Here is a 23,914-nt window from a genome sequence, read left to right as displayed (position 1 = left end):
ATCTGGCTGATTTTCAGCCTGTATACCCTCTTGAACAGGGTTATCTGCAGCAGCCTGCTCCTACATATAAATGGGCATTCTTTGCTGTCCAACATCATCATAAATAACCCTCCTGTATTCCATAGGTTGCACGGGTTCCTTGTGTACACTATCCTCTTTAAAGATGACATCATTGCTGCGTATAATCTTCCGTTTAACGGGATCCCATAACCTGTACCCCATTTCACCTTCGTCACCATAACCCATGAAGATGCATCTGAAAGACTTTGGCTCCAGTTTGGTGTGCAGTTCTTTGCATATATAAGCAAAGCACTCGCAACCAAACACACGTAAGTGCTTATATGAAGGTGGCTTGCCAGACCACACCTCCTCTGGCACTTTCAACTCCAAAGCCTTGTTTGGCGACCTATTAATAATGTGAACTGCTGTTTGCACGGCTTCTGCCCAAAAGCCATGGGGTAATGCAGCATAAGACAACATACATCGAACCTTCTCCTGAATAGTTCGATTCATCCGCTCACTTACACCATTTTGAGATGCATTATGAGGGGCTATGAGTTCCTGTTTAATGCCCTTAGCTTCACAAAACTGTACAAAAGCATGTGACACATACTCACCCCCATTATCGGATCTGAGGCATTTCAGCCTACAACCTGTCTAATTCTCAACCTGAGCGACAAACTTCTTGAAAGCATCTAAGGCATCGCTCTTATGCTTCAAGAAATTGACCCACACTTTGCGTGTGGCATCATCAATAAAAGTAATAAAATACTTTGCACCCCCTAGTGATAACTGTGGCATCTCACACAAATCAGTGTGCACTAGATCAAGCGGTGCTCTATTCTGGGGAGTTCTCCTCTTATGAGGAGTCACAGAATGCTTGCCAAATATGCAATGATCACAAGTAGGCAAATCTGAAAAAGAAAGAGACGGCAGATAACCCAAACGCGACAGTTCTTGCATTCCTTTAACAGACATGTGTCCCAACCAGCTATGCCACAATGAAACCTTTGGCAACTCGGTTATGGCAACAACATGATTACCCACACTGGAAACATAAAGAGGGTACAAGGTATCACTCTTATAACCCTCAGCCACTACAACCTGGCCATCAGTAATCACCCATTTGGAATCCCCAAATGTGGTGTGGTAACCACTGTCATCCAACAAGCCAGTGCTAATCAGATTTTTCTTGATTTGCGGCACATGACGGACACCATCGAGCATAAATATGCGTCCATCAGGGAATACTATCTGTATACTGCCAATCCCTGCAATCTGACATGCATAGTTGTTCCCAAGATGAACAACTCCATGAGTACCTGTGTAGGAAGTAAACCACTCCCTATGAGGAGTAACATGAAAAGAAGCACCTGAATCCAAGAGCCAGGTGTGCATGTCATGGCCATCAATAACCAAAGTATGTGCAATTACAGCAGAAGAGCATAAAACATCATGTCTGTCACTGTCACTATCCTCTGCTGCAACATTCACTGCATCCAAGTCATCTGCCTTGGCCTTGCCTTTGCCTTTGCTTCCACTGCCTGCATCCTTTGTTTCAGCCTTCTTGGCTTTCTGATCCCGTATGAACTTGAAGCACTTAGACTTCACATGTCCCTTCTTGCCACAATAAAAGCATTCAATATCCTTTTTGCCACGGGACTGACTGCGGGATTTGGACTTACTAGCAGATCTCCCCTTCTGCTGAGTCCTGCCTCTATCCTGTACCTGCAAAGCATTTTAAGACTTGCTGCCCATATTATTTTTCCTGCTCATCTCCTCCATAAGGAGAGAGCTCTCCACATCAGCATACATAAGAATGACATTTGAATTTGACAGGGTGGTCTTGAAAGTGTCCCAACTCTCAGGGAGGGTACACAACAAGAAGGTAGCCTTGAACTCCTCATCAAGATTCAAACCCTGTGCAATCAGCTGTGTAAAGATGGCATTGAACTCACTCAAGTGTGAGGTCATAGTTGTACCTTCCTTCATGCGAAGATCAACCAGCTTCTTCAACCAATAAACCTTACTGGCTGAACTCTTTTGGACATACAACTCTGCTAGCCTCTGCCATAGGCCATAAGAGGTCTTTTCAGCCTGAACATTGAACACAAGAGTATCAGAAATAGTAAGCATGATAGCTGCCCTTGCGGACAAATCAAGCTCTTCCCATTCATCATCTGCCATGTCAGATGGCTTGACACCCTTCACCCTTATGGGCTTAGAAATCTTCTTTAGCAGAAGTACATTCAAACACTGTTCTGCCCATAATGCATAATTGTGTGCTCCTTCCAATTTCTTTATGTTCAGAATTGAAGATTCACTTCCCCCTGATGCCATATCAGATAAGGAAAGTTCCTGACTCCCTGTAAGTCAAAAAATGACTGAATAAAGTTCTGATTTCTCAGAAAAAACCTGCTCTATCAAGAGCCAGAAGCACTCACAATAGTGCTGTTTTTTACTGTCAAAAGAATCTGCAGCAAAACAGTAAATTTCCCTCCAGTTACTGTACCTTCTGACACACTGTACCGTGCTCAAATAGGCATAAAACAGTAATTTCAGAATGCTGCAGCTGTTCCACAGGTGCTTTAACAGTGCATCATCATCTGATGAAGCATAAAACACTGCTGTACTGATCACTTCTCCCACCTCAGATGAGGTATTGCACTGATTTTATATGCATAAACCACTTGTCATACACTGTTTTGTTCACTGTAAAAGAGGCTCCAGACACTTCAGCCTGTCACAAACCTGCAACAGAAAATGGGACAAATCCCAAGCAATCACCCTTCTGCCAAAGGGATAAAAGGCATCTGAAGGTCTCACACAGTAACCCAAGTGCTCTCAAGCAAAATCTGGGCAAAAGCCCCTTGATTTGACACCTGTACCAAGTGAAAAACACCTCAAAACTGAGGTAGCATACAAAAAAGTAGCGCTCTCCTGGCACTTTCACCTGACAATGCAATGCATAAACAGCCCTGTGTACACAATAACAACACAGATCCCAACGTACAGACACTGAAGAGAAAATCTTTTGAGCACTGTCAACGATGGACAGTTAGGGACCGAGTAAACTCGATGCGCCCTGGCCAAGCGTGGCTCAACTGAGATTTTCCAAGGTGTCGTACACAAAATGTGACCTGCAAGAAATGTCACTGAATACACTGCGGAAACAAGACCAATGTGGGCTCCCTGGCTCCACACTGCCTCAAGGCATACACTGCATAGACTTCCAGGCAAAAGCCCTTTGAAAATGTCACCCAAAAGCTGAGATTTGCACTCAGCAAAAGCATAAAAGTCCTCTGCAAAATCAAGGCATTACCTTCCCGAAACAAGATAACTGTGCAATCAACCACACACTGTGGTACTAGTCACCTCAAGCACGAGGGACACGAAGGTACTTGCTGTACTTTCAAAACACAGTTTTGAGAACTGAAAATGATCCTGAATGAAGAGCAGAGTGCTCTCTCTCCTTTTCTTTCTCCCCTAAAGAAAAACTGATGTACCTGCTGTACTTTTGTACCTTTGTACCTGTGTAGGGTACAAATGTACCTGCTGTACCTGTACAGGGTACAGATCCAAGGAGAAATTTCGAAATGCACTCCTCTGACGCAGATCCAAAACAAAAAATGCACCTCCCTGTCGAAAATCCCTGACGCAGCTCCCTGTCACAGTCTGTACGGCGGCGTCCGTACGGTACGATCGCCTGTACGGTGTCCGTACGGCTGTACAGACGGCCGTACGTCCGTACTGTACTGTACGACGCACGAAATGGCGCGACGCGTGCGCCTGCGCGATGCGCTGCCCCGCGCTGCCCGCTGCAGCCTGCGCTGTTGCCCTTGCTATTGCCCGCACTGCCCCGCTGCAGCCCGCGCTGCCCTGCGCTGCTGCCTTGCTGGCCACTAGGGCAAAGAGGTAGGGGGAGTGGGTAGACGGAGTGGAGAGGGAGGGGTAGGCTCTGATACCAGTTGAGAGGGAAGGTAAGAGGGAGAAGTACAAGGGGGAGAGAGTGAGAGAGAGTGGTGACACAAAAGATGCGGGTGTGAAGTGATGAGCCACACCACAAACTCATAGGTTTTATTAGGATTAGGTTTTTCACCCTATGACTGTCTTAAGACAGTCATAGGTGTCATATCTTTAATAAAGGGGTGGCAATGTGCCTTTACCCCAACAGCTCGTAAACATGGGAGGGGTCCCTGCTGCAGGATTTTTTGCCAGTGATTCAAAAATTTCGGGTGCCTGCTTATCTCAAGAAGAATCACAAGGGTAAGAAACACCCTCATTTTATTGATGGTGATGTGGTTTATTTACAACAATTTTTGCATGCAAACAATCTCACTGTGGAGGATATCCTGCTAGATACCCCCCCCTAGTGACTTGTAAACATTTTTACTTTTCTAGTTTTCAGTTAGCCTCCTGGCTTTACCCAAGAATCTACTTGTAATCTTTTACTTTTGTACTTCATGGTGGGTTTTTACCTCTTCTGAGGTTTCCCACAGAGAAATATAAGATTTCACTATAAAAGAGTGTGTGTGTGTGTGTGTGTGTGTGTGTGTGTGTGTGTGTGTGTGTGTGAGAGAGAGAGAAAGAGAGATGTGTGTGGCTGCAAATGAGTTCGCATTTTGAATATATGTGTTGATGTGTATACGTGCATGCTGCAATGGCTAGAATCTATGCATACAGTGCAAATCCTTTGGCGAGTGTGTGCACGTGCAGGTAAGTGCATGTGTTTCTATTTCCATGCAACATGTATGAATGAAATAGTAGACATATGTATGTGTGTGCACGTACGTACACACACACTTTTTTTTAGTGAAATCTTATATTTCTCTGTGGGAAACCTCAAAAGAGGTAAAAACCCACCATGAAGTACAAAAGTAAAAGATTACAAGTAGATTCCTGGGTAAAGCCAGGAGGCTAACCGAAAACTAGAAAAATGAAAATGTTTACAAGTCACTAGGCGGGGGTATCTAGCAAGATATCCTCCATAGTGAGATTGTTTGCGTGCAAAAACTGTTGTAAATAAACCACATCACCATTAGTAAAATGAAGGTGTTTCTTACCCTTGTGATTCTTCTTGAGAAGCAGGTACCCGAAATTTTTGAATCATTGGGTCAAAAACCTGTTGCAACATAGGATGCATATTTTGAAGTGTAAAAAGTGCTTTGTGGTTGAGGAGAAGCATCTTGAGCTTCCTGCACGCACACACACGTGTCACACCTTTGTAACTGTACATTGTACATGTTCTTGTGTCCATGTGAATACATCTCTTGATGCAATAACGGGTGCGCATGCAGGTGTTGTCTCCATTCATGGCCCTCTTTAGAATTCCTAGTCAAAGTAAGGCTGCAAAGTCGAAAGAGACTCACCTCCCCCGCACTCTCCAGCTCTTCATCTGTTGCTCCTACCCAAAGAGGATGCCCTTTGAATGTTCCCTCCATTTTGGTCATAAATTCTTGGACGCTTACACTGTCGTTCTCTGGATCAGGAGCTTTATTAGAAAACTCCATGATAAAACTGCACATCAGAAATCTAATGCTGATTAGTCCAAAAATGAACACACCTTGAATAAATTATTTTACCATCAAAAGCATGTTTTTAAAACTATCCTTTTTGCCCACAACAAAACTTCTCTTTTGCTTTGCTATAACCTTTGTCAAACCCCAGAGAGTTTGTAATGTAGCTTTAACTCAGTCTTTCCTTCATCGTTTGATTGAATTTGGTCAAAATACTAAGATAGATCATCAAAAGTTCACCACAACCATTCCTTATTGAAAACATTTAAATGTTTGGGTATCACACAGGTAGGACTGTAACTTTGTCATGCATTTAATACATTTTTCAACAACTCGTGCACTTTCATATCAAAAAAGGCAATAAGGACGCGTTATAAGCTATATGACACAAAGAGGTGCCAAGCTGCAGTGTCGCCCCTCTAGGAATGTATTCCTTATTCCAGAGATACAACAAGCCTAACAATATGAACAAACATTCCACACCATGTAATGGTATAGTAGTAACATTAGACTCAAGGCATCCTTAATAACAAATAATTGAATACGAGAAATCCATATGCCTCAATCCTCAAAAATCTATTGCAACTCACGCCTTTGTCATAAGGTGTTTCCTAATCTTCCATCTGCAAAGATGAATCTTCATGGAGAACTCATTATTCAGTTAAAAATCCAAATCAGAACTGTCTAAGAATCAAAACCTAAGCTTGAGATAGCACCCTAACTTTTAGACAAACAAATGAAATCAATACACTTAAAAAATAATATCCCTTAAAAATTTATGGAAGTAATAGAAAACTTGGATTGCTTAACTCCTACAACCTGGAAATTCTCTGCAGTAATTGGATTCTACCTCACCAGAATGATCGAGGCCTAAAAGTTATGGTCACGTGTGAACTAGACCCTATAGGGTTGCTTCAAGAGAGGAGCCCCCCCCCCGGCGGGGTCCTGGAGAAGGTCATCCAGGATGCAAACCCCCCTTTACGGGAGTCGGAAACGGGAGTCCTCTATGGGGCTGCTCTAGGTGGAGCACAATTGGGGAATGGTCAAACATCGTGATACCTGCCAAGATTCCGACGGAACCCCCCGTGGAGCGCCCAATCCCCAACAAAGAACATGTCCAAATGCTCTAACAAACCATCGCATCTCCTCTATCCGAAAGAAAAGAGGCTGCCTGGAATCCTGGTGAACTCCCCCTCCCTTTATGGATCTCTACAGCTGACCACAAAAATGAGCTGCTCCCAAGTGCTCCTCTTTGCTGGTTGCGAAGGAAGCTCCTCCCTACTTGTCCTCTACAAACTCTAGATTGTTGAAGTCTCCAACAACAATCCAAGAGTCAACATTTGGGAGGCATTAAGTCAGCCGCCTCAGGGCAATGTTGTCTGTAGGCTAGTGCGTACATGTTCAAGATGCCAATCCTTGACTCATCCATGTGGAGACTCATCCACACTACTCGACCTATGATTAGCTCATCTTGATCGTAGACCTAGAGCACCGAAATACACACCCCTCCACTGTGACCTACTACGGGGGGGCCACACCTCTGGACCTCTCCCTAGAAGCAGGTGTTGGCGACGACTAATATTTGCTGCTGCTAAGAACATGTGCTCCTATACCAAAAGGGAATTCACTGCTCGTCCTACCATGGCCCTCCGCAACTCTACCGAAGTAACAGATGCTGAGGCTGAATACGTTCATGATAGTGAAGTCCATGCATGTTCCAACTCACGATAGTCCAACTCAAGGGGAGGAGGAAAGAGTGAACAAGGATCATCTGTGAGCGGGAGCCTGCACCACGGTCTCGAATTTCTATGATTTCGAGGGAGGCTTGGAAAGAGAGTAGTATGTATTTGTATGTCGACGCACCAAGAACATGATCGGCTCAATACCTACCTTCCATGCCCATTGCATCATGAAAGCAACATCCACTCTAAACCTATCAGTGCACTGCTGAAGCGTCCAAAAGGTCGGATGTGTGATCTCCACCTCTAGTGGCAGGCGCAGATCACTGCCCTCTCCCGGCCTTGCTACTAAGAAGCCAAGCTAGTAAATAGCTAAGATGAGGACGTCTACAGGTCAAAGGAGTATATCGTTGATGAGGATTACCTCGTTAAGAGCTCATTTGAAGTTGATGGTCTATGAATTTTGAAAGATGTTTGGTGTCACAGGGACGTGATTTTTATTGCGCAAATAAACCCAGACACTGAAAAACCCCTAAGGTTTGATGTATGGAGTAGGATCTAATCCCTTTAATGAGCCACATGGCAGTCCCAAGTTTGCATGTGTTGGCATGTGTTGACTTTCTCTCTCTAGTTTGGATCTCCTCTCTCTAGCCTTGGAACTTGGAGGTTGTACATGACTATGAAACCTTCCTCATTTCCCCATGAGTGTACGTACGACGATCTTCACGAATTTCTAGGCGGACTGTACAGCTGAGTGTGCACGCTCTCCTAGGCAGCTGTACAGATTGTTTGGGCATGCATTTCGAGGCAACCCCAAGGCTCTACGTACTATACGGAATTTTTTATGCACGCATCTCGAGGTATTTTTATCACTGTGGTGCGGATTATTTGCTAGCTATACATACGAATATCCAAACTGTGCAAACTGTTGTACGGCTGATTTCACATTAATCGAGGTTGTACGGGCTGCTTGTGTGCATTGGCTCACTTCCCAAGGGTCCTTGGCTGATTGTTCGGTTCGTTTGCGTGCACCCTGAGGTAGGCTATTGGCTGTTCGGTCTCATTCTCCTACACGTGATCATCTTCCACTCTCTTTTTCATGCCCGTGATCTTCTTCACGCTGACTTCCATCTCTCTTCCTCTCCTGCTTGCCCATTTCTCCAACTAGCCTTTGCTCTGTGGATTTGTTGCCCTTTGGAGGTATACCCTTCTTCATTCACTCGTGGCTGAGGGTCAACTGTGCACTGTTGGGGGCCTCGACAGAGGATCGTGTGAGGGCAGAGCTCGTCCCTCTTCCATGGACAGTGAATACGGTTGTTCTAACCTTCATTTTGATTGCATTTGTCATGTTTGAAGCTTGTTGTTGCTCCTTTGATGTCGGAAGCTCCCTCTTGGTTCAATCAAGTGCGTAAGGAGTTCTGGTCTACGGAAGGTTGAGTTTGTTCGACTTTGCTGTGTGGTTTAGCGGCTGAGATGTCAATCTCAGAAGCCTCTTTAGCCCCTTCTCTCCCTTCCTCCTCCCCCAGATTTCTTTCTTTCACCATCCCTAACTTTGGAGAGTTTGGGAAATTGGATGGGATAAATTACCCGATCTGGAAGGTAAAGATCCGGAGCCATTTATTGGCTCGGAAGCTATGGAAACTGACAACGGGAGTGGAGGCGAAGCCAGAGGATATGGTGGACAACAAGGGGAAGATACTCATTCCAATAGATGGAGAGGAGCTTGAAGGTTGGGAAGATAGAGATGCCCACGCCCTGGCATTGATCATAGGGACTATAGCGGACTCTCTACTTTCTCACATCTAGATGGTCGAGACGTCAGTAGAGGCGTAGGCCATTCTGAAGAATCTGTATGAGACAAATAACACATCTCGGATTTTGCTTCTTCAGCATCAGCTCTACAACCTAGATTTGGATGAGGGAGATTTGGTACATGACCACTTGACGAAGATCAAGGTGGTGAGGGATGAACTAGCATCAGTTAGTCAGAAGGTGGACTCATGCCCAGTTGGCCTTGATGTTACTGAGGACGCTACCTCGGAGTTTCAAAAGCTTCGTTACGATTGTGACAGCATGACAAAGGACCAAACCTATGACTTTTGAGGAGTTGGGTCCAATACTACTCCACGAAGAAGCTAGAGAAAAGCTCTACAACAATGATAAAGATGACAAGGCATTGCCGGCAAAGGATTACGCTAGCAAAGGAAAGGGCAAGCCTAATGGTGGCAAGTCCAAGAAGGATGACTTTGATGACAAGGACACTTCCAAGAGGAAGCAGAAGAAGAAGTGCTTCTATTGAACGCCAGGTCATTTTGCGAAGGATTGCAAAAAGAAGAAGACAGATCAGAAAAACAAGGAGTCCGACTCAGATTCAAAGGGTGACACAAAAGCCAAAGCTAATGTGGTAATCAAATAGTTATTCTTGGTGACATCTCCATGTGTTATTGAGGTCAGATATGCCGACCTCGAGACCAAAGTGATGATGTCTAACATTGAGATGTGGGTCAACGAGGAGTCAGAAACCTTTGTGAAGGTGAAGGACAGCATGGAGTGCTTGGTATCTTCCAGATGCATGGCTGTTGATACTGACATGAGGGTGGATTCCATGGAGTGCCCTAGGGTTTCATGTTCAGATGGTTGCTATACTTCAAAAGGAGAGAGTACAGGATTACACAAGTTTTTGGTATGTGCCTGGATGAGGTGAATGGTTTACTTTCAGAGCAAGCACACAAGCAGTACGACGATCTGGTATGTACTTAATGTTCTTAATTTGAGTCTTTATAGCATATTGCTCTTCAACTATCTCAGTTAATGCGAGATTGGAAGAAATCGGCCTTCTTCGAAGGCAAAAGGGGTAGTGTGGGTGCTTCTTCAAATCTCAGACACAGATTGGTGGAAGGTGATGGATAAGGTGTACTGAAGCAAGAAGAGTACCTGCTTGAGAGTTCGTGGTCCAGGTTATCTAGAAAGATTCTTTTGTTGCGGACCTTGCCAAAGGAAGGACGGGTTGAAACAGACCCTCAGAGCATGGTGCTTGGAAGACTCCAAGTTGTTCACTCATAATGAGGGGGACAACTGGAAGATCGTGGCGTCTGGATTGCTTGAGTTCAAGGCAGGAACGTGACTGAAGGTGGTGGTGTGACACGTCCCAACACTCCTCAAACCTCTGATCTGCAAGCAAACACAAGAACACACACAACATGAGAAAACTGAGCAGGCTGCTCACCACCTAACCATGACATCTACGGAATGTGATCCCGAATCAGGAGATATCCCCTCTGAGCCACAAGCTCAGTTACTGGCACAAACTCCCAACCAAATCCTAACCAGCCTGGTATCCCATACCACCAGGTGGCGCTGTGAAGCCTAGGATCCGCTGCTGGGCCTTGGGCTACGCTATGATGCAAGTGCGCGTCCGTGACTCAATCCAGGATCAGACCTAGCACCTGGGAACGAAACTTGCTCCCATCGGCTCTCACTGAGAACTGAACCTCTGGGCCCCTTATATAGACTCGGGCCCCAAGCACCAAAAATAGCAAAGACCTCTAACTGGTTCGTACCCTTGCCACTCAACCTGAGAATCAAGCCTGCCTAGCTCTAAGCCTCCCCAGGCTACCTGAGCTAGTCTTGTGTACCCAGTACACGTCGGATACCAATCCGTGCACATGACATACTTCCCCTCCTCTAAGAACTCACTCCTGAGTTCGCTAAAAAACCTGGGAATGTCCTCTGGAGATTCTGTAATGTCTCCCATGTTGCATCCTCCTCAACACGATCCTTCCACTTGATCTTGTATTACGTGATAGTTCTATTACGAATCTGTCTTTCACGAACTTCAAGAATACACTCAGGTTCGTGTGGAATAAAAGTCAAATCTGTAACTTCTATTATTTCTTGAGGAGAAACGAGTTGATCATCCGCACCCAATACTTCTTTCAGTCTACTGACATGAAAGACTGGATGTACTTTAACATCAGGAGGCAATTCTAGTCGATATGCAACTGGTCCAATTCTTTGAATGACCTTGAACGGACCACAGTATCTGGGGGATAACTTCGGAACCAAACCAGTACTTAGGCTCTTGGATTCCTTGGGAATTCGCAAATATACCATCATTCCTTCAAAGAACTCTCTAGGTGAACGATGTCTATTAGCATAAAGTCTGTCCCGATCTTGGGCACTTCTAATACACTCTTTGGCAAACTGCAACATTTCCTGCATGTCAAGCCGGTATGTATGGCAGCCCTTGTTGGGGGCCTGACATGTCAAAGATAGAGTGGACACGGGTGGAGCGCCTGCAGATCCTCATGCTCTCATGGATGATCCGGGGGAAACCGTTTGTACCACATCACATCATTCAGGCCGAGTTTGGTGCTTCTCCACTCCAGCTAAATGCACGCTTTCAGACCATTATATATCTACACCAGGTTAGATCATACGAGGACTACACATCAAGGAGACAGAGGTTGCCACGGTTGGCTCTCGATTCCTCCATGAGGTTGGCAGCAAAGGGAGACGAGCGATGCTGGTATGCACGGACTCACAGATAGTTTGTGAGACTAGGGTTCCACATCGATAGGATACCTGCTTTTCAGTATAGTTTAGATGCCCCTCCGGTACTCCCACCCACCATCCCGATCGGGCCACACACCAACCAGGTCATTCGTGAGGATCTCCTGCAGCTACACACCTTTAGGACCTGGTTGGAGCCGAGGGAGCTTCCAGTGAAGCTGAGTTTCTACAGAGATTACTGTCTTTGTATTTCGGAGGAGGGATTCATCACACCACCGGGGTATATAAAGCTTCATATGCCTCACTCACTACGGATCTCCATCAGACAGTTTCGAGTATCATCACACCGCCTCCGCATAGAGAGCGGCAGAGTAGAGGGGATTCCTAGGGAGCATTGCTTATGCATATTGTGCGACTGTCAGGAGGTCAAGTCAAAGGAGCATTTTATTTTCAGGTGCCCAGTGTACTACGAGATCCGAGGTCGCTACCACTGCCTCTTCAGAGACAGCTCCGGGCTCCTTTCCAGAGTCCTCGCCTACCCAGATCAGAGATGCCTCATGGCCTTCATTCACGAGGGGGTCCGACACAGAGAGTACTTACTCAGGCGACGGGGCTTGGCCACATCATCAGACACCTCTCAAAGCAGGATCACAGAGTTCTTCCCATCGAGTGACATTGATCGTCCAGTCTCTAGCCGCAGACGTGACAGAGACCCCGACCCGACGACCGCAGCACGACACACGAGACATCGAGGGGACACACAGATCACTCTAGGAGACCTTCCGTCATTGTTTAGACCCGGGATACGTCCCACGGGAGTCACGGTGGCTCTAGTCTTGTGTCGCTTATCCAGGAGACCGAGACATACCGCACCCCTTGACGGGCACCAGCGTCCCATCACCGGCTATGCACCAACTAGGGCGACATGACATACAGAGGATTCCGCTCCGCTCCAATCCTTTTCTTTTCATTATTACATACAGATGTATTTGATTTGATTATGTATGATCAGACTTAGGATTCAGCATGGGTGATGATGCTCGTTTCAGTAGCTCCACCCTTACTGTGATTTGTATCAGGTTTTCTTTCAGTCTCATAGACCCATCGGTCTTCCGAAGACTCTAATAAAATTTCTTTCTTTCTTTCTTTCTTTCTTTCTTTCTCTCAATCGAGGAGGATTTCATGTCATATTTGATGATGCTAAGTGTGCAGTCCGAGACAAAGAGAATGCCTATGCTTTGATATTGTCTGGCACTTTGTATCGGGGTCTTTTTCAGCTTGAAATTTATGAGAAAAGATCCGATCTTGCACTTTCAGTGAGCACTCCCACTGCTGCCATGCAAAATGCGAAGTTATGGCATGCTAGATATGGGCACATGAGCTATGGCAGCTTGATGTCACTTCAAAAGCATACTATGGTTGATGCATTGCCTCCTTTGGAGTCACCTCCTCCTCATGCATGTGAGGGAAGCATCCTTGGTAAGATGCATAGATTTCCCTTTAAAAAGGATGGTGCAGTAAGAGCTTCTCGCAAATTACAGCTCATACACAGTGATGTCTGCGGTCCCATGAGGACACCTGCTTTTGGTGGTCATCTCTATTATGCTACATTCATAGATGACTACACCAATTATACTTGGGTCTATGGTCTGAAAAAAAAATCAGATGTGTTTATGCATTTCAAACACTTTGTGGCCATGGTTAAAAATGAGACAAGACTCAAGGTGCAGACATTCGCATTGACAAAGGGAGGGAGTATATGTCTCATGAATCTGAGGCATTTTTGAAGGAGAAAGGCATCACACATCAGCTCACAGTGAGGCTTACACCTCAACAAAATGGCAAAGCTAAGCAGAAGAATTGCACTCTCATGGAGATGGATAGATACATGCTCACTAGTAAGAAATTGCCTCGCAGATTTTGGCTCAAAGGTCTCATGTGTGCCAGTTATGTTTTAAATCGAGCTCCCACAAAGGCTTTGAAGACAATCACTCCCTATGAGGCTTGGCATGGGAGAAAGCCTTCCATGGATCACTTCAGAGTTTTTGGTTGTGCTACATATGCCCATGTGCCTGTGGAGTTTCGACATAAGTTGTCAGATGAGGCACTTAGTGCATCTTTGTTTCGTATAGTGCACAAAGCAAAGGCTATTATTTCTTAAATCCTGCCACTCACAAGATTTTTGTGAGTAGAGATGTTATTTTTTCAGAGAATTCAGCTTATACACATGCTGAATTTACTATTCCAGCTTCTTCAAATGATGTTTTTGAGGGGATGCTTTCTATAGCTTTTGGTCCCCAGCTAAGGCTCATGCTGAAAATCAGAATTTACAGCAACCTCCTCCTGGTCCACATGCTGATTTTGTTCTTCCACAGGCAGTGGATGATGTTGCCAGGCAAGAGATTCAACTACAGACTAAGCTCAAGAGGGCTGATACCTTGGCTATCTCCTAGGGCAGCAAGGAGCTGAGGTCAAATGACGGAGAGTCTACATACGCTCGAGGTGGAGCACGCGAGCTTGAGTCGAGAGATATCCGGCAGATAGTAGTAGTACCTTGTGGTAAGATCAAAGAACCACACTCTTGTGGGACTTTGAATCTCTCTCTTTTGTATCGTGTCCATAGCTTTGGACGGAAATATATTATTTTGGTGGTTTCTATATCCTGTTTTGGGGCAGAGGAAAATGCCTGGCCAGAAATGGTATTTCCATTTCAGGAAGCGTTTCTGAAATGCCATACTGTTTTGGGAGGTCTTCCGAAACTACTATGACATCCCCACTGACGTCATCAGCGCCCAACAGTGGGTGTAGACCATAGTGTATTGATGATGATGCTGAGATTGATATATAGTTGACCATCGACATGACTATGTTGTACTTAGGACTTAGTACTGCCATTCTGCATTTTTTGCTTTTTTGGCATTTTGCATTTTACATTGGTATGGACGCTCGTTTAGTAGCTCCACTACCACAGCTCGTTGTATCAGGATTTTCACAGTCTCATAGACCCATCGGTCTTCCGAAGACTTTAATAAAATTTCTTCTTTCTTTCTTTCTCACATACAAATCCACACACCCACACATACTTGAGCATCCATTTATACAAAGTCTATAGAGAAACGATAGAGAAACCATAGGGTTTGCAGTAGAGCGATCAGAAAATAGACAATACTCAGATACAACTGAAGAACGGAACTCAGAAAACATAGTGCCTGTTGGTAATATGAAAAACTGAATACAAGAACCTCAAGCCGTCGTGTCTGAAGGACCGTGGCTGAGGTGAATCAGAAAGATGATTCCATGTAGAGAGACAGTAGGAAAGATAGCAGCAGAGGGAGCGTAACGCAGTCCTCCATGTAGCTCAATGATGACGAGGATGATGGGAGCTAGAGCTGCCCTAGGAAATGGCTGAAACCAGCATGCTCTGAGGAAGGAACCTTCAGGCTATCTGGAATAGCAATATGTTGAAGAAAAGGAGCTGATCTGGGGCAGAAGGAGCTGATCTGTAGCAGAGGAGCAGAAGGGGACAGATCTGAAGTAGGATGGGACAGATCTGGAGCAGAAGGAGCTGATCTGGAGAAGAGGAGCAGAAGGAGACAGATCTGGAGTAGGATGGGATAGATCTGGAGCAGAAGGAGCTGAGCTGAAGTAGAGGAGCAGATCTGAGCAGAGGAGCAGAAGTTGGGATAGATCTGGAGGAGAGGATGGAGCAGCCAGGAGGTAGGAAGGAGAGGCAAAAGAGGGGGCAGCAGAGGAGGCAGAAGTGGAGAGGTAGATGGAGCAGGCGGGCCTGCAGCAAAAGATGGAGGAGATGAGGAGCAGCTGCAGGTCCTGTCCTATCACAGAAGTGTGAGGGCAGAGGCCTCTTATAGGCCAGACCTAGCTGGTCGGCCAGCTGGTCGGTGGGCCTGCCAGCTGGTCGGCCAGCTGGTCGGTTGGGCCTGCCAGCTGGTCGGCCAACTGGTCGGCCAGATCTGGTCGGCCAGACCAGCTGGACTTTTTGGCCATTTGTTTGGCTGAGAGAGCTGACCTTTTGGCTGGCCTGTGAGCTATTTGATTGCCCCGTAAATTGGGGATTGCTCAGTTGCTGAATAAAGTCTTCATACTGAGTTTCTGTCGACACTCCGGAGGTGAAGGGCAGACTCAGCCATGACGAAGGCTAGCACTAAAGGAGAATGCTAATCAAAAGGTAGTCCAAAATCTCTTCATTCAAGCTACAACTGCTTGTGAAGTCTAAACATTTTCATTTTAGTCTCTCCCCAACGAGCATCTAAGTCTAAATCTAGCTGATAGGGCAACGCACCATTTAAGATAGAGAGAATTATCACAATACCAGCAAGCCGCAACTTGGACGAAAACTTCACAAGGTTAAATTTGCATGTCCGATAATACCGCAGAAGCATATACCTAGATGAATCCAGGAACATGACTACCCCCGTGGCATCAGGGCCAGCAATGCAAGCCAAATGGAAGAAAAGCGCCTAATTTCTAAGGGCCAAAATGTACTCCACATGCGAGCAAAAAAAATAGGGCAAAGCCTTACTAGGATAATCGAAAAGAGTGGACAGCAATTCTAAGAAGATACATTAAGTCTTGCACTGAAGGAGGGAACTTATACAAACTGATCTGAAAATTATGACAGCAAAATCGAATTCGTCCAAACGTATGACAAGGCAGAACCACAAGGTTGACCGCCTAGCTCCAAATATCAAGACTGACACTGGTCGATGAAAGTTCAGCAAGGAAATCTCCCTTCAAACTAACAGGCTGGCCTGAAACTGAGCTCCGTTCGATAAATTCCAGGACTGGTCGGGCTGAAACTGGACTGAACTGAGCAGGAACGGTACCAAAGGACATGTACTGAACTGGCCGAGCCAGAAACACACATACAGCAGCCTGTTTTTCGACTGGTTCATGCAAAAATGCCTTCAGAACTAGGGAACAGCTCCCAAAATAGCAGCAGCCTCTTCAAATGTGATCGACCAGGGAGAAAAATGCCACAAACATCAGCAATACAGTCTTTATTAGGGGGCCGATTACAAACATGTCCAAACAGCAGCAACAAATGCTACTCCAATGGTGACCAGACAGGAAACTAACAGAGGCAAGCCTGAAACACCTCCAAAACAGGTCGACCAGGCAGGTATCCTTCACCAGATGAGGCGGCCTGCTCCAAAACCATCTCCAACCATGGCAATTGGGTCTTGGTATAGAGGTGGGCAACCTGAAAATTGTCAAAACAGTAGGAAGCCTGTGAAAAACAGGTCGACCTGTCCACTTCTTGCCATAGAATCGTGCTCCCAAGCTCGCAATGAAGCAGGGAGGTGCGAGAATGGAGTGGGAAGGTGTGATGGAAGCTAGGGCAACCTGCTCTCATACCAAATGTGAGAAATAGGGGGAGGAGTGAACAGGTGTGAAGAAAAACAAGATCTGAAGTAGCAAGAATGAAATGAGTACAACTCACACACAGGGTAGTGTGTGTGTGTGTGTGTGTGTGTGTGTGTGTGTGTAGACACACACACACACACACCCCTTTGTAGTAAAACCTCACCCAAGGGGCATTTTTGTTTTCCCTCCTTGGGCTAGTTAGGGTTTTACTACAAAGGGGTGTGTGTGTGTGTGTGTGTGTGCCCAAGGAGGGAAAACAAAAATGCCCCTTGGGTGAGGTGTCCACACTAACCCACTACTAACATCTTACATAAAGCAGCGACCACTCTAATCACACCACAAGGTTTGGGACCAAAGGGTCCCATTCTGAAAGCCATGGAGTACATCATTGGGCAATGGATCAAGTCGCTCCCTAGGGTCTTGGAACATTGCACATTGGCTTGCCGAGAAACCACTCATCACTCTGTTACACCTAAGAGGAGCAAGACATAGGATGGAGAAGATTGATGCAACCATCCCAAGAGCCTAGCAAGAAAGAAAGAAGGTGAGACAATTTATTATGTTTTTAAGTCTATGAGAATAAAGAAAACCAATAAAATAAAAGCTAAGGGATGAAGCCACTAAAGCGGGCATCCACTCCCAAGGCTGATGTCTGAGACAAGAAGAACAAGTAGAGAAGTACTCCGTGGTGTCTCTACAAAAGGACACATAGCCTAGCATAACTATCCACATCAGAGCCATGGGCCATGGAAGATCCTTGTGGGAAGAATCGCTCACCCATCCACCAAGGTATCAAGACCTCTATATGCTATATGGGGAACCAAATTCACCAGCTGGCTAAGGATAGAAGAGATGATCTTGACTAACAATGGCGCTAGTGAAGGTTCACTTCGTCAAGAGAGCAACTCGGTGATAGGACACTAACGGTGCTCAACTTGAGTAGCATGCCTAGGCCCCTCTCTCCTTCTATGTGGTCTCTAAGAGGTGCTCATAGTCTGGCAAGTGCCATCGTCACTCCCATCATCTGTCACCCCAGTAAAGAGTATAGGTGGTCCTCATGTGTGAGTCAACAGTGAACACAACCATGAGTCTATCATGTCATTGCTCTTTGGATCCTGATTCCACCATGTCCCCTATGGCCTCTTGTTAGGGTCACCAAAGCGGAAGAAATCTATCATCGTCCTTTGACTAGGCTTCAATGCGCCCTAGTCTCGCCTCTACACTCAAAGAGGTCGATGTCTATGGAAGTTAGCAAGTGCCATCATCACTCCCATCATGTGTCACCCCATTCAAGAGTATAGGTGGTCCTCATGTGTGAGTCAACGGTGAACACAACGATGAGTCTATCATGTCATTGCTCTTTGGATCCTGATTCCGCCATGTCCCCTATGGCCTCTTGTTAGGGTCACCAAAGCAGAAGAAATCTATGATCGTCCTTTGACTAGGCTTCAATGTGCCCTAGTCTCGCCTCTACACTCAAAGAGGTCGATGTCTATGGAAGTTAGCACACATCACTAATCGAGATGCACCAGAAATTGAATTTGGTCCAAATCCACTCTTGAATAGGCAATAATAGTATCCTTGTATCTCATAGTACACAAGGCATTTGAATACACAGTGCTCCTCTAACTCAATCTCTTGCTCAAATATGGTGCAAATTCAAACCTCAGCCCTTTGCTCGTCCTTTCTCAATATGTAGTCAGTGAGAGGACACTCAAAATTACCCAATCAAGATCCTCAAGGCATGTGAGAGATGGATGCAAGTATAGCTGGGGGGTGGGGATTTTGATCGAAAGCTCATGGGGAGCTAGCCAAGTCTTGTATGTGTGGAGTTGTAGGAGATCTTCTCTGATGACATGGTTCACCTCATGATACGTGAGGTGGACTGACAGGCCTCAAGGGTATACTAAAAGGGCGGCAATCAGTCCATATGGAGTCCCAAGCTTGTGAACCATCTGCATGTCTGAGTGCACCCACTCCTCTGGTCTCCCTCTGCCACTAGCTCCATAGATGAGTCAAGGTTGGCCACAGTAACCTACTTTGTGCTGAGTTAGGATAACAAAGTCCCTAATTTTATGAAGGTACCTGACCATCTAAAAGGCTGCATCAAGCTACAAGGGAGTAGTTCCAAACTCTACTAGCACGCTATGGTGTGGGAGTAATAATTGCCACAGATCATACGTGTAAGAAGTAAAACTTGTAGTCCCTCATTCGGGACCAGTTTGACTCTAATAGATCCAAGCCCCGAAGGGGCTTCCATACATCTCGGTTGCTTCCGCTCAATCGGGCCTGCATAGTTGGTCTCTCCATGAAAATCAAGCATGCAATAGAACTCCTAGATGTGTATAAGACGCAACAACTTCCAATGGCACCCCATCGAAAGTAAATTGCTCTCGATACACGGCTGCTATCTATGCTCGAGACATGTTGAAGATCATAACCTTGGTTTTCCCAAGGTTGACCTTCAAATCATAGGTCTTACAGAAAGTGTCAAGTGTGTCCAAATGTCATTGGAGACTCAGCAAAGGAGGAAAATAAGGATGTCATCGGCATATAGGAAAATCGGCACTCCGCAGCTTGAAGAGTCCATCACATTTAGATGCATGCCTGCATACAACGACGTCTCACCCTCCTCTTGGAACTCCTTGGCGAAATATGAAGTCATTGGAGGAAAGTAGCAAATTGTGATGAAAAGCTCTTGTTAAGGTGCACTTCTAATGCAAATCCATGTCTCTCCACTGAGATCATCCAAATGAGAGAAGATCAGTATAGAACTGCAACTCTGTCCAATCCCCGTACTCCACTTATCTCTCAGTCTCATCCCGATAGGGAGACTCCCACGTATATCCACGGCACGAAGTAGTGGTGATGAGCGCTCTAGACTCTAATGAGTCCCAGCATAGAAGGCAAATATCTTGTCCTGTGTACAAATCCAAGAAGTTCCCTAGCTCTAATCATAAGGTTCCATTGCAGTTCCAACAAGTGCAAGTCAAGGCCTTAATCCTCTAAATCTCATAGACCCACCTCCCTAGGAAGTGTGTCGACGGGCATCCCTCTATCGGACCACTGTCAACTTCCCCTCCTTACACGCAGGATCCCACACTACTCCAAGAGGGTCCTTCACCTGTAAGAGGTAATATCCTCATCGATATAATCTTGTGGATGCTATGTGCAGTGCCACCCGTCCGGCCTGGGTGTTCCTAAAGCATATGACCAAGGGCTGACCTTTATTGGAACCATGTCGTACGCACCGAGTACGCACCATGACCCCTCTATCCCGCCCCAAGATGGAGGTCATAAAAGTCATGGCTGTGACAGCGAAGGGAGTGCAGGGTATCCCTGTACTCTCATGTTGATAGACTTATTGGCTCTCTGTTGCTGCTCTAGTAGAATTGCTGAGCGGTTGCCTTTGCAGGCTCTCGCTTCACTACATCCACCCACTTGGGAGTGTCCTCGATGGCCAGCTGCATCATCGCTATGCACTCCTCTACAGCTGTATTGCTCCCTGAGGTCGTGTCTACCTGCCACCGCAGGTCCGTTATCTCCTTCAGAGATCAGTAGCCTGAATTTGGATTATCAAGACCTCATATCTGTCAATCTGTTGCTGCTGCTCAGCCTCTCAAGCTCGGAAACAGTGTCTCTCCATAAGAAGCTGCTGTAAGAAGCGGTATGCGTGGAGGGGAGACGAGGAAGGTAGAGGGTGAGCTGCAGAAAGTCCGGCAGCAATGGGCTAAGTGGTCCGGTAGGTGTGTGGGGATCGAAGGGGAGGGAATGCACTGTGTGAGAGGTAGGGCAGACAAAGGAGGCAGCCGAGGTGAGTAGGGAATAGTACCATCCCTGTACAGTACTGTCCGTCTGATTTCTCCTTTTCTTTCTCTTTCTCGAATGGCCTATTTGCCTTGCCCTGCATTTTCTACTCCTTATGTTTATGTTTGTCTTTTTCCTTCTCTTTCTCCATATCCTTGGCTATGTGTGGAGATCTTATCATATCCAGAAAGAGGAGGAGGGGAAGGCAGAGGCAGAGGGAGGGGTGGAAAGTTGAATTTCCACCTATCCTATGATCTCTTCTCTCCTCTCATTGATCCTCAAACCATGGGGCCCAAGAAAACAGCCCCCTCGTGCTGAGATGGGAGGGGAGTGTGAGCAGCAGCGTCAGCAGAAAGGAAAAGGGCGGGGGGCGGGGGGGGGGGGGTTACAGAGGAGAGCGAGGTGGACGGGTGTCAAGGCTGAGCCGAAGGGCTGGGGGTGGCAAGGGTAGGGATGATGAGGCTGAGAGGAACGTGCAGGGGATGGCGGAACAGCTGGGGGTCGCTGGGCAGAAGGGCTCAAGGTGGCAAGGGTAGGGGAGGTGAGGCTGAGCGGAACAAGCTGAGGTGCAAGGGGCTGGGAGACTGCATCATGTTAGACTCACCAGCACATTGCCAAGGACAACTCTTGTGGATTGGAGTCCCCCTTAGGGTTTGCTATTATCACCAGTATGCAGGAGGGTGGAATACTCCATGTGGAGCCCCTAATCTTATACAAAGATATCTTAAATGACCATTCCCTTGACATGGTATGATGGCAGACGAGCACAATGATCGGCAAGGCAAGCAATCAAGTTAGAAGTTGGGTTACTGTTACAAGCCTCTCCTATTTCACGCTCGTCCAAACATCCCACATGTAAGGAAATACAATTTGGCACCTGAGGTCCTGTCACTTGGAAAGATTCCAAATTCTAATGTTCTCTCACCTGACGCAGAGCAAGCAATGTGTACTGCAGCAGATGATGCTCACACTCATACAAGCCTAGCTCTCAGAAAGCCTTTCAATGTCCCAAATTTTATAAAGTATTTCTCTCAAGTTTGGGAAATTTACGCGAAAGTTGAACTTGCTTGCAATCTCATCCTATATTATTAAAGCTTGCGCCAAGGCCACCAAGGAACAGGCTTGCCTATATTTAGCAACTCACTACATGGTCCTCCATCACCTTGGACGTGTTAGTGAAGACTGCAAATTTTGACCCAAGCTGAGTTCTCAAGAAAAAAATTATCAAAAATTGATCTTCTGCAACTTTATGTTGCTTGCACCTAGAAGCTGCCACTAATCAGCATTCACAGGATACCCTTCCTCCAGTTGTTCCCCCATGGCCTCTTTTGTAGATCAGGTTATCCTGCTTGGAATCTCTCTCAGTCCATCCCATAGATATGGATACTATTGGGTGCCACGTGGATTTCTCATCAGGCAGGTTCTTTCTCAAAAAAAATTCAATGATATTTTCAGGAAGGTATTCAATCTGCCCATTTCGTCCTCGGTGGTAATTCTGAACAAACTCTGACATCAGGTCCCAAATGGTCTTTAAGCAAGGATACATGAACACACTCTGTATTTCTTTGTTAACTGCAAATAGCTTCTCATCTTTCAAGGTCTCAAAGTTTGCAAATCATGCTCTACTGGACCAAGTGTGGATGTCATCTTCCACTACCCTATATTTTATGGCATCCTACCACTGCCCCTTTTGGGACACACTGAACTTAGTGGGGCTTTCCCATGCGTGATCAGGTAGACTGATGTGCTCCTTCAGTCCCTTCTCAACCTTCTGAGATTTTGCAAACTTGATCTCGCTTCTGATTGAGCATCTACAGCCCTCTTCAATGAAGGATTTTGCCGGAAACCCAAAAAGTCTCTGTATAACGATATCGTGAATAAGTATTCCATTGAAACAACGCACCTCTTTATAGAGCGCACAAGGTCAGCTGCAGCAGGATTGCGCATTCGATCAAGAAAATCGTGGAAGTCAACATTCTCCATGAAGTTCCCAACAATGTGACCGAATCGAGCGTCTTGATCAGGCTTTATGGTCCTAGAAGCAAGCGCTTCAACAATTCCAACTGCTAACGAGATGGACTCCTGCGGAATCAGCAACGCAAAACGCTCGTGCCAGCTGCTACGTTTCCGCCGTTATGGTATCGGAGAGATTGGTCACGACCCAAATCACCAAAAAAGCTTAAGACAGCGACTGCGACAAATCGTACACGATTCTGCGGGAAAGATGAAATGGGTTGGGACCAAAACGTCCAGACATTGCAAAGAGCAGTGGATCTCGGCAAGGCGTGTGGAATCATTTCTGGAAACGATAGCACAAGTAAGCTTCAGCAATGATTATACTTTCGCCCACGAGATTCACGGTTGCTTGATCCGCCATTGATTTGGCAACCTTAACCTATCAGATGCTACCGGAATTAGGGGCACATGGCTATCGGAAGTTCTGACGATCGTACCGGAATTAGGGGCACATGGCTACCGGAAGTTCGGCGGATCTTATCGGACTTATAGGAGACTCATCTTGGTAGCTTTTCATCATGGTGCCATGCCAGGTGGTGCAGGCCGTCTAAAGGGCATGCCAAAGGTGAGAGCTTGTTCACACAAAAGCTCCAGTTTGGAAACTTTTTCACTCTCGTTGCTACTTGGAGCGCTCACACGCTTGGTTTTTTATGTAATGATGGCGCTTGGGTTTCTAACTAGTGGTTGCCAGATGGACCGCTCCTCCGGAGCTGGTGCTCAAAGTCTCATCATTACGGGTGACTGCTTACAGGCAGTCACTAGTTTGCATAGTGTCCTCTTCAAACCTCAGAGAACTGTCCAAAATTGCCAGCTGCAAGTATGCATTTATGGCAACCGAGTTGCCCAAAGAAAACTAGACGTTTGCAACCAAATTGATCACGTGAACAAGCAATAATCATTATTATATTCTCAAGTACAAGTTACCCAGGACCTTGCTTGGATTGCCATCTTGGCACCACCGCAATCTGAAGGGCATGATCACGATGGTTGACTTGTGGG

General features: G+C 46.1%; 1 protein-coding gene across 3 annotated transcripts in view; it reads right to left on the bottom strand.

The window, feature by feature from the left end:
• LOC147884987 (vacuolar protein sorting-associated protein 9A-like) overlaps nt 1-23,493 on the bottom strand; it is a 45,846-nt gene extending 22,353 nt beyond the window's left edge. Inside the window, exons 1-3 of one of the 3 annotated variants that reach the window (XM_087397835.1) lie at nt 23,353-23,487; nt 22,803-23,198; nt 5,370-5,517 (exon numbers count right to left, since the gene is read on the bottom strand). In XM_087397835.1, coding sequence (XP_087253961.1) covers nt 5,370-5,517; nt 22,803-22,882 — 228 coding nt within the window. In that variant the 5' untranslated portion in view covers nt 22,883-23,198; nt 23,353-23,487. Of the gene's footprint in view, nt 1-5,369; nt 5,518-22,802 lie in introns of all 3 variants that reach the window. The other 2 variants (XM_087397836.1, XM_087397837.1) reach the window with 2 other exon arrangements.
• Between the last annotated feature and the right edge of the window lie 421 nt (nt 23,494-23,914).

Source organism: Dipteris shenzhenensis, chromosome 26 (genome assembly GCF_047967505.1).
Source record: "Dipteris shenzhenensis isolate YYH24624 ecotype China chromosome 26, Dip_SZ_1.0, whole genome shotgun sequence".
NCBI lineage: Eukaryota > Viridiplantae > Streptophyta > Polypodiopsida > Gleicheniales > Dipteridaceae > Dipteris > Dipteris shenzhenensis.
The sequence above is the reverse complement of the archived record's forward strand: the minus strand, read 5'-3'. Positions and strand labels throughout refer to the sequence as shown.